The sequence below is a fragment of the Schistocerca gregaria genome, chromosome 5 (genome assembly GCF_023897955.1).
Source record: "Schistocerca gregaria isolate iqSchGreg1 chromosome 5, iqSchGreg1.2, whole genome shotgun sequence".
NCBI lineage: Eukaryota > Metazoa > Arthropoda > Insecta > Orthoptera > Acrididae > Schistocerca > Schistocerca gregaria.
This window is the reverse complement of record NC_064924.1, coordinates 161024505-161036169: the sequence shown is the minus strand read 5'-3', so window position 1 is coordinate 161036169 and position 11665 is coordinate 161024505. Positions and strand designations below refer to the sequence as shown.

The 11665-nt window shown below is 48.7% G+C and overlaps 1 protein-coding gene across 1 annotated transcript; it reads right to left on the bottom strand.

Moving 5' to 3' along the window:
* Nucleotides 1-316: 316 nt before the first annotated feature.
* On the bottom strand, nt 317-7591 carry LOC126272902 (trypsin-1-like). Its single transcript, XM_049976166.1, has 2 exons — nt 7193-7591; nt 317-816 (listed from the first exon to the last, which is right to left on the bottom strand). Exons 1-2 carry the CDS (start codon nt 7574-7576, stop codon nt 415-417), a joined length of 786 nt encoding a protein of 261 aa, XP_049832123.1. The 5' UTR covers nt 7577-7591; the 3' UTR covers nt 317-414.
* Between the last annotated feature and the right edge of the window lie 4074 nt (nt 7592-11665).

Genomic DNA, 11665 nt, shown 5'->3' with positions numbered 1-11665 from the left:
GTTATTTTTAAAAGGCTTTAACAGTTGCCGCATTTATGTCTTCAGACTACATCTATTCGTCATAATAAATTGGTGAAACGGCAGTTTTCCTAACTAATCATTCCGCAGAACCATGGAAAAGCCATAAGCACCACCCTAGGTTAGAGACATTATTGCTGCCGGATAGGGCAACTCTCCCACCACATCTCCAAAATTCCCTCCCAAGGCCTCTCCATAATTCCCTCACAAGACATCTCCAAAATTTCGTCATTTGCTGTACTTCCTGGTCTTGCGATTTTAATGACCCACAGTGTATTTAGAGGACACCATATAAGCATTCGATAAAATACGTATGTTTATTTAACAAGAACGCGTGGATGATAGTATCTGCTGTTGACTTAAACCATTGTATCCACTGAGGAGAGCGGGTGAAGTCTAGATGCCGGCGGTGTCTCGGATCCAGGCCCTCAGATAGCCGACATTGGTCTGGACGGAGAGGCCGACTTCGCAGTAGGTGTGCCCCCACGAGACGATGCCCACCTGCGTACCATTGTTGACCAGTGGGCCACCCGAGTCACCGAAGCATACTCCACGGGTGAACTCCCCAGAGCAGATCATGCGTTCCGTCACGGAATTCACTGCGACGAACACTTTGCGGCATGTCTCACGGTCCACGACGTTGATGTCTACCGCCTGCAGTGTACTGGACGGGCCGTTGCCGCTGTGCTGGTAACCCCAGCCACTGACCGTCACAGGCAGCCCACTCGGAGGGTCGTAGCCCTCAGCTGGAAGTCCCACTAGCTGTACATTGGGACCCAGCGTGAAGGATCCGTTCACCTGTAAATCGAACACAAACAGTGTAAGCAACAATTTGCCATTACTTTGTACTATCCCATCACCTTATGCCGCTATAGGAATATAAAATTAACTTCTCGATCAGAACCACACGACACTGACCAGACACTGTCCCATCCACTGACAAATGGCATCATTTAGATGAAGTACAGAGAGTCTCAGGGTGAAAACAATCTCTTGCAGCTGTTCTCATCTTCCCAGACCTTAGACCCAATGTGAATTCAAATGGTTCAAAGGCTCTGAGCACTATGGGACTGACAAAAGGAAAGATACACAAAATAAGAACAGCTTTTACTTGGTTACAGGGAGGACAATAATTTGGTAACTTCTACGGTTGCAACAGATCACATTTACAAAAGTGTTCGAATGCAAGTACTGCGTTTCAGTCATCCCTTCACGCCTAATCCCAACAGATCCTCGCATGGCGGAGTATGTTATATGGTGACGCCACATGATCGACATTTCTCATCCATTTTTGAGGTACTTCCCGACATTTGTGACTCCACTCGTCTTGTATTAAATTACCTGTCTCAGCGTCATCTACGTCGCTTTGGGGTTTTCTAAACGTTAATAAGAATCTCCCTGTATGTGAAGTGTGTACATACTGGCAAAGTCGCAGATAAAAAGCTCATGGGTCGATTTAAACCAAACATTGTACACTTACTATTTACTCTCTAAAAAGAAATAGTGTGAGGGGTAGGAACCAGTAACCTCCATTTGGGGTGGGGATGATGACGTGGAGAGAGCAGAAGGAGGAGGAGGAGACGGGAAGACGAAGACGGGGATGGACTCATGTAGGGCGAAGAAAGTGTTACAGAGAGAGACGGTCAGGGAGAAATGGATACAGGAGGCTAAGAGTAGGAGGTGGAGAGAGAGAGAGAGAGAGAGAGAGAGAGAGAGAGAGAGAGAGAGAGAGAGATGACCAGAAAAAGGAAGTGGGAGAAGATGACAAAAGCACAGTGCGGAAATTACGGAGAAAGAGAAGAGGTCAATATGGACAGAGAAAGGGGTAGACGAGATGTATTGGGCAAGCAAAGACGATACGATGTACGGAAACATGTGGGAGGAGAAGATGGAGAAAGAGAGTGTGGAGGAGCTGATGGAAAGAGAGAGGGGCAAGAGGAAGTGGACAGAGTGGGTGATGGAGGAGGTGAACAGAGAGAGAAAGAAAGAGAAGCTGCAATAATGTAAGACTAGAATAAATACAATGAAATACACTCCTGGAAATTGAAATAAGAACACCGTGAATTCATTGTCCCAGGAAGGGGAAACTTTATTGACACATTCCTGGGGTCAGATACATCACATGATCACACTGACAGAACCACAGGCACATAGACACAGGCAACAGAGCATGCACAATGTCGGCACTAGTACAGTGTATATCCACCTTTCGCAGCAATGCAGGCTGCCATTCTCCCATGGAGACGATCGTAGAGATGCTGGATGTAGTCCTGTAGAACGGCTTGCCATGCCATTTCAACCTGGCGCCTCAGTTGGACCAGCGTTCGTGCTGGACGTGCAGACCGCGTGAGACGACGCTTCATCCAGTCCCAAACATGCTCAATGGGGGACAGATCCGGAGATCTTGCTGGCCAGGGAAGTTGACTTACACCTTCTAGAGCACGTTGGGTGGCACGGGATACATGCGGACGTGCATTGTCCTGTTGGAACAGCAAGTTCCCTTGCCGGTATAGGAATGGTAGAACGATGGGTTCGATGACGGTTTGGATGTACCGTGCACTATTCAGTGTCCCCTCGACGATCACCAGCGGTGTACGGCCAGTGTAGGAGATCGCTCCCCAAACCATGATGCCGGGTGTTGGCCCTGTGTGCCTCAGTCGTATGCAGTCCTGATTGTGGCGCTCGCCTGCACGGCGCCAAACACGCATACGACCATCATTGGCACCAAGACAGAAGCGACTCTCATCGCTGAAGACGACACGTCTCCATTCGTCCCTCCATTCACGCCTGTCGCGACACCACTGGAGGCTGGCTGCACGATGTTGGAGCGTGAGCGGAAGACGGCCTAACGGTGTGCGGGACCGTAGCCCAGCTTCATGGAGACGGTTGCGAATGGTCCTCGCCGATACCCCAGGAGCAACAGTATCCCTAATTTGCTGGGAAGTGGCGGTGCGGTCCCATACGGCACTGCGTAGGATCCTACGGTCTTGGCGTACATCCGTGCATTGCTGCGGTCCGGTCCCAGTTCGACGGGCACGTGCACCTTCCGCCGACCATTGGCGACAACATCGATGTACTGTGGAGACCTCACGCCCCACGTGTTGAGCAATTCGGCGGTACGTCCACCCTGCCTCCCGCATGCCCACTATACGCCTTCGCTCAAAGTCCGTCAACTGCACATACGGTTCACGTTCACGCTGTCGCGACATGCTACCAGTGTTAAAGACTGCGATGGAGCACCGTATGCCACGGCAAACTGGCTGACACTGACGGCGGCGGTGCACAAATGCTGCGCAGCTTGCGCCATTCGACGGCCAACACCGCGGTTCCTGGTGTGTCCGCTGTGCCATGCGTGTGATCATTGCTTGTACAGCCCTCTCGCAGTGTCCGGAGCAAGTATGGTGGGTCTGACACACTGGTGTCAATGTGTTCTTTTTTCCATTTCCAGGAGTGTAAAAAAATAATCGAAATATCGAGGAGTTTCGCAACACAAACGAAAGTTGGTAGGCAAGTTTCTACAACGAAAAAATGATGTCTGTTCAAATTTAGCGCCAGTCGCGTAAGATGGCTCTAGTAGCTACACTATGAGGATGCAAATCAGGTTTTTTGTAAGTATACGGTGCAGTGGTCGTGAGCGTTAAGTTATCTATGAGATACGACGTGGTGAGTTACTGGTGATCAAAAATAATTTTCAGGCGACGAAGACGCCATTATCAAGACCCCACTGCGTTTGAAAGATGTCGTACAATAGGGGTATGAGGAGCTGGATGTTCCTTCTGCGATATAGCATAAAGGCGTGGGAGTAATGTTGCCGCTGTACATGATTACTGGTAGCGACGGTAACGAGAATGAACGTTCACAAGATGATTGGACTCAGTATGACCACGTGACACTACCGAGAGGGAATACCATCGTGTCTGGCTTGTGGCTCTGGCGTATCGAAGTGCATCTGCAGCAGCAATCTGAGCAGTATTTGGCACCACAGTGAGACAATATTGTCACGTAGAACAAGGTGTAAGTAGATGAATGACGAACACTAACTTCACTTGACCAAGCTTTATTCAGCACTTGCACATACATGAGTGCAGAGTGAACTGCCTCCGGCCAGAACACACGGTACATATACAGCTACAGAACATCCCAGTACAATAATTCTTGTCATTTGTGGATTTTTATAGAGCGTACTCGAACCGAACACGGAAATTAAAATTCTTCTGTTCATGTGATTTTTGAACTCACGGCCCTCCATGTAACAGTCTAGTACCATAACCACTACACTATTTTTTTTTACATTTTTGCTCGCTGTTGATCGTTGGGTTTGGTCGTTGCGCGCGTCACGAGGCATCCGTTAAAGTTCGTTTCTTGATCCTTCCACTCAGTTTTTTTGTTACAGAGGCCAAACAGCCCCCTGACTGAACACGATGAGCTACCCTGCCGGAGATTACACCACGATGTTACTCAGCTTCTTCTGCGACATTGCTCCCTCCTTAAGAGAACAGCGTCTCGGTGTTACGTCCTCCTAGTCCGGGAACGAGCCATCGGTCCTGCATACTCCGACTCCCGATGATTGATGTTCGCCCTGGCGGTGATCTAATTAGAACTTCCCTTGCTGATACGTTCTTCGTCACCTAGGGTGTCAGATAGTCTGTGCAAACAATAATCCATCTATTGCCACTAGCAGACGTTGAAAATCGTCCGAGGAGGTCAATCCCAAGACTCTGGAAACGCGTTTCGGCTGGTGGAATTGGTGTGAGTGGGTCATGTGGTTTCTGAGGAACTGCCTTTCTCCTCTGGCACTCTCGACAATGCGACACATAGTGACGGGCACTCCTAAATAAACCTAGCCACAAAAATATCTTGCGGATCCTATCATATGTTTTAACAAATCCTGACTGTCCAGCCTCAGGTGTGTCGTGGAATTTCTGTAGAACATCTAAGCACATGCGTTTAGGAATCACTGGTAGCCACCTCTTTCCAAACGGATCAGTTTTTCTTGTAAAGTAATCCATAAACTACCTTAAATTGTCCTTTCACATCCTGATGGGAGCCACTGTGTCGTCGATATGTGCAGCATCACAAGTTCTAATATCCAGCGCCTCCACCAGAATAATGTCACATAGAAGAAGGTGTAAGTAGATGAATGACGAACACTAACTTCACTTAACGAAGGTTTATTCAGCACTTGCACATACAAGAGCGTGGAGCGAACTGTCTCCGGCGAGAACACATACGGTCTATATACACCTACAGAACATTCCAGTACAATGATTCTTGTCAATTGTGGATACTTCTACAGTGAATGCGAACCGCACATGGAAATTAGAATTTCTCAGTTCAGGTGAGTTTTGAACCCACTACCCTCCAAGAAACAGTCTAGTATCAATACCACTACACTACAGCGACTGTGCTACTCAGCTTCTTCTGAGACAATATACTGTTACAAATCGGTTACTTCAAGAACAGATCCAAGCCGTTATCCCCGCACCGTGCATTCCACCGGTCCCAAACCACCGCCATTTGTAATATCAGTGGCGAGAAGCGAAAGTTCGTTGGAGGACATGCTGGGGGTTCTTCCTCGGTGACGGTGGCGACCGAGTGTTGGTTAGAAGGAGGCCAGTTGAGGGCCAGCTACCAAGTTGTCTGCGTGCTAGATACACTGGAGTTATGGCCTGGGATGATATTTCACTTGATGGGAGGAGCAATCTCGTGGCTATCCTATGCACCCTGACTGCAACTTTGTACGTCAGTCTTGTGATTCTAACTGCTGAGGTTCCATTCATTAACAACACTGCAGGAGGTATTTTCTTAAAAGATGACTCTCGCGCACATACAGCTGTTGTGACCCAACACACTCTACAGGGTGTCGAGATGTTCCCCTATCCTGTTCGACGAGAAGATCTGTCACCATTGAGCACTTATGGGACATCATCAGACGACAACTCCACCGTCATCCACAAACAGCATTAACCGTCCATGTATCGAGTGATGACTGATGAACACGCAGTTGATCGCCCCCAAATCAGACATAATCATCATCATCATCATCGACAGACCAAGTGCAACAGGCGTGGAACTCCTCCCCACACACTAACATCCGGCACTTGTACAACACAATCTATCTACCTCTGCATGCTTGCATTCAACATTCAGGCGGTTACACCACCTACTAATGTACAAGCATTTAACATTTGCAGTAGCTTACAGCGAGCTTGCTCTAAGCTGTGATCTTGCAATGCTAATTAATTCAATATGTTACCTAGACAGATGTATCATCGAAATTTCATCACTCTACATTAATTATTTCTTGGTGTTGCGACTACTTTCCCGTCAGTGTACTTGTGAAACGTGCGTACACAGGCAAACGTGCAGGTAAAAAGCTCATCCCAAACTCGTGGATCAATTTCAACCAAACTTTGTAAACCTATTATTTACTATCAGGAAAGAAGTAATGTGTGGTTGGGAACCAGCACCCTCCTATTGGGGTGAGGGTGATAATGTGGGGAGAGAGAAAGAAGTAGGAGATGGGCAGACAGAGAGGGGGAAGGAGAAGACAGTCGGAGGAAGAGGTGGACAGAGAAATGGGCACATAAAGTAAAGAGGAGGAGATGAACAGAGAAAGGGGGAGGTGGATATCGACAGAGAAGGGTAGAAGTTGGATGGAGACAGGGTTTAGAAGAGATGGACAGACAAAGGGAAGAGTGGAGACAGGCAAGGAGAGGGGGAGAGGAGATAGAGAAAGGAAGAAGCGAAGATAGACAGAGAGACGAAGGAGGAAGAGGTGGACAGGGAGAGAGAGGGAGGAGAACATGGACTGAGGGAGGAATAGGAGGGGAAGGACGGAGAGCGGGGGATAGAGGAAGTGACCAAAGAGAGGGGAAAGGAGGAGATAGAGAGAGGGGGAGAGGAGATAGTCAGAGAAAGGAAGAAGCGAAGATGGACAGAGAGACGAAGGAGGAGGAGGGGGACAGAGAGAGATGGAGAAGCAGGTGGACTGAGGGAGGAATAGGAGGGCATGGACGGAGAGCGGGGGGTGGAGGAGGTGACCAGAGAGAGGGGATAGGAGGAGGTGGACAGAGAGAGGGGGAGGACGAAATCGGCAGAGAGGGGGAAAAGAGGAGCTGGACTGCTGGTACAACGCTGGGTACTGACTGGTAATAAAGTAAACTTCACTAACCTGTACGACTGCGATGTCGTAGTCGGCGGTGCGGCTATCGTACTGCTGGTGCAGGAAGGCGGCTGCCGCCTCTATCACCGTGCCGCCGCTGCCACGGACGGAGGAGCCCGCCCGCAGCGCCATGTAGACTAGTCCGATGTCCTCGACGCAGTGGCCGGCGGTCAGCGCCCAGGAGGGGCCGATGAGCGACGCGCCACATGACTGGTCGCCGCCGAGCTCGAAGGCCAGCTGCCAGGGGAGGTCGGCGATGCTGGCCTCGTGGCCGCCGACGATGCGCTCGTGGCCGCCGGTCCGCTGCCGGGTCTCGGACGGCCACGCCGCAGCCGCAGACAGCAGCAGCAGCCACAGACACGGGCTCCAGGTCACTGTGGCGGGACGCGGCATCCTGGGCTGTGCTGCACGCCTCCTGCCCCCGGCCCTCTTTATACTCCTGCTGGCCGAGAAAACAATGACACCACTCGGAGTCTTATCTCTGTCGGATACAGATCATAAGTGGCACCGCACTGATATCACTCAGATTATCGTATTTTTAACATCTCTCTTGTCTGACCATTTCGCAAGGCAGTAAAACATTTTTGTCTAAAGCACATTGTGGCAGAGGAGAATTTTATTTACCGTAAGCCACACGAAAGTCATGGAACAACTATATGTACACTACTGGCCATTGAAACTGCTACACCATGAAGATGACGTGCTGCAGACGAGAAATTTAACCGACTGGAAGAAGATGCTGTGATATGCCAATGATTAGCTTTTCAGAGCATTCGCACAAGGATGACGCCGGTGGCGACACCTAAAACGTGCTGACATGAGGAACGTTTCCAACCGATTTCTCATAAACATCAGTCGACCGGCGTTGCCTGGTGAAACGTTGATGTGATGACTCGATGACTTCGATAAAGCTCGGATTGTAGCGTATCGCGATTGCGGTTTATCGTATCGCGACATTGCTGCTCTCGTTGGTCGAGATCCAATGAAAGTTAGAAGAAAATGGAATCGGTGGGTTCAGGAGGGTAATACGGAGCGCCGTGCTGGATCCCAACGGTCTCTTATCACTAACAGTCGACATGGCAGGCATCTTATCCCCATGGCTGTAACGGATCGTGCAGCCACGTCTCGATCCCTGAATCAACAGATGGGGACGTTTGCAAGACAATAACCATCTGCACGAACAATTCGACGACCTTTGCAGCAGCATGGACTATCAGCTCGGAGACCATGGCTGCGGTTACCCTTAACGCTTTACCACAGACATGAGAGCCTGCGATGGTGTACTCAACGACGGACCTGTGTGCACGAATGGCGAAACTTCATTTTTCGGATGAATCCTGGTTCTGTTTACAGGATCACGATGGTCGCATCCGGGTTTCGCGACATCGCGGTGAATGCACATTGGAAGCGTGTATTCGTCATCGCCATGCTGGTGTATAACCCGGCGTGATGGTTTGGGGTGGCATTGGTTACATGTCTCGGTCGCCTCTCGTTCGCATTGACGGCACTTTGAACAGTGGACATTGCATTTCAGATATGTTACGACCCGTGGCTCTACCCTTCATTCGATTCCTCCGAAACTCTACATTTCAGCTGGATAATGCACTACCGCATGTTGCAGGTCCTGTACGGGCCTTTCTGGATACAGAAAATGTTCGACTGCTACCCTGACCAGCACACTCTCCAGATCTCTCACCAACTGAAAACGTCTGGTCAATGGTGGCCGAGCAAAGGGTTCGTCACATTACGCCAGTCACTGCTCTTGATGAACTGTGATATCGTGTTGAAGCTGCATGGACAGCTGTACCTGTACACGTCATCCAAGTTCTGTTTGACTCAATGCTCAGGCGTACCAAGGCCGTTATTACCGCCAGAGGTAGTTGTTCTGAGTACTAATTTCTCAGGATCAATTCGAAAGAATGATTTGCCACCACCCCGATCGCACGACACTAATCTTATCGAAAATTTATGGGACATAATCGTGAGAGTAGTTCGTGCGCAAAATCCTACACAGGTAACATCTTCGCAATTACGGGATGGCCATAGGGGCAGCATGTCTCAGTATTTCTTCAGGGGCTTCCAACGACTTGTTGAGTCCATGCCACGCCGAGTTGCTACACCAGGATGGGCAAAGAGAGATCTGATACGATATTAGGACTGTTGTAACCTCAGCATAAGATCTTTTGTATGATCTTCTTCCTAAATAGCTTTAACATTAAATTCCTCCTTCTTCTATTCCTTTAAGCTCACTGAGGGCCATGAGGCTTCTTTTTCTGTCTTCTCTTTCTTCTTATACAAGAAAGCTTTCCTTTTCAGCCTGTGGACAAGCTTTGTCTCTTCCGTCCCTTTCTACTGGCAAGCGACACTGAAAATACCTTTCTACATTGATGTGCAGCAATTTGGACCGTTTTTGTATTGTTTCTAAGAGGAATTTCATGTTATTCGAGGGCTGATTTCAAGCGCCAAAGAAACTGGTATAGGCATGCGTATTCAAATACAGAGATTTGTTAACAGGCAGAATATGACGCTGCGGGCGGCAACACCTATACAGGGTGTTACAAAAAGGTACGGCCAAACTTTCAGGAAACATTCCTCACACACATAGAAAGAAAATGTGTTATGTGGACATGTGTCCGGAAACGCTTACTTTCCTTTTATTACTTCGTTTCAAATCACATTAATCATGGAATGGAAACACAAAGCAACAGAACGTACCAGCGTGACTTCAAACACTTTGTTACAGGAAATGTTCAAAATGTCCTCCGTTAGCGAGGATACATGCAACCACCCTCTGTCGCATGGAATCCCTGATGCGCTGATGCAGCCCTGGAGAATTGCGCATTGTATCACAGCCGTCCACAATACGAGCACGAAGATTCTCTACATTTGGTACCGGGTGTGTGTGTGTGTGAGAGAGAGAGAGAGAGGGCGGGGGACTCTGTGTACATGTGCCTGAAAAAATAAAAAAAATTAAAACTATGTCAAGAACTGTGTTCACTGGCACCTGGATGTAATAAGTGCGTAGTGGAAGGTTGTAGTGTTCTATTTACACGGAGATCATCGGTCGGATGGCGCTGAGGAGGTCTGTTTGTTACACTCTGTTTTGACTCTTCTGGCTGACTTTAGAGGTGAACAGTCTTTTCAACGTTTATTCTAGGGTGCAACCACGCCCTCCGACGGAAACGTACTCCTCTAGGCCTGCGGGAAGCTAAATGGACGTATCGACGGATTGCTGCACATGCTGGGCACAGTGTATCGGTTGTGTGTTGCCGCTCTCAACAGTGGCCTGTGGAACGTTGCCACACCTGCAAACCAGGTTTTTGACGTCTGCGTAGTACAGACTCATGTCAAGACCGATACCTTCTGAGAACAGCGGTGGCTGAGCGAACATCAACCAGGGACGAGATCTGGGAACATGTTGCACCAGCTGCGTTATCAGGGACAATTGGAAACCGTCTGCTCGCAGCAGGAGTAAGTTCACGTTGCTACTGGCCAGGCTACCAGTGATACTACGACATCGCCAAGCATGACTACTCTGTTGTCGTGAAAAAGTTGACTGAAGGCTGGAATGGTACTCTGTTGTCCTTAGGGACGATGGTGGGCTGTGTTTGTATCCGAGTGCTCGATGTACCCGTATGTGGCGTAGATCTGCCTATTCCAGAGTGTATCTGCCTATAACACACACTTCCCATCCCAGCCTTCAAGGAGTGTGTGTGTGGGTGGGGGGCGGGGGAGGAGGGTGATGGGAACGAGGGGCGTTAGTTGCAACTCGCAGTCACATTCGATGATTCTGTAGGCAAAGGGAACCAGTGTTTGTTACTAAAGTTCGGAGGCTGTTATCAATGTGCTACTGCCACTGGACACTGGACACAAAGGTGATGCGCTTTTGCAGCAGGACAACGCAGGTCCATGTACGGCTGATGTGATGTAACGTGTTCTTCGTGGTGTACATTGATCACTCTAGACAACCAGAGAACCAGACATCTCGCTGATTGAACACCTATGGGATATGATGAATCCCAAAGTTATTAGTTGACCAGGGTCTACAAGAACCACTGCGCTAATTCCAGTAAAAGGCACAAGACAAATATTGATGGTGTTCGGACAGCAACCAACCACAAATTTACTTTCAGTTTCTTTATTCAAAGGATACCGTTACCGGTTTCGAATCGTTGTGATTCATCCTCAGAGGGTTTACATGCTTTCTTTATGACATCTGGTGTGTTTTTTTAGATTAATTGTCCTAAAATATAAATAATACATAATTATAAACACGCCACACACAGATGGTTGCGTTACAGATGTTCGTTGCGTGTGAGTTACGCGAAACGTCGGTTTAGAGTGCTTGTTTTCATAACATTCGTCCAACAGATTTAAATGCATTCCCACTGCATCCTTGCTGTTGCATACGTAAATAGTTCTCACTGAACACTTTAGATTTGTCATAGATGATTAGGATGAATCACAACGATTCGAAACCGG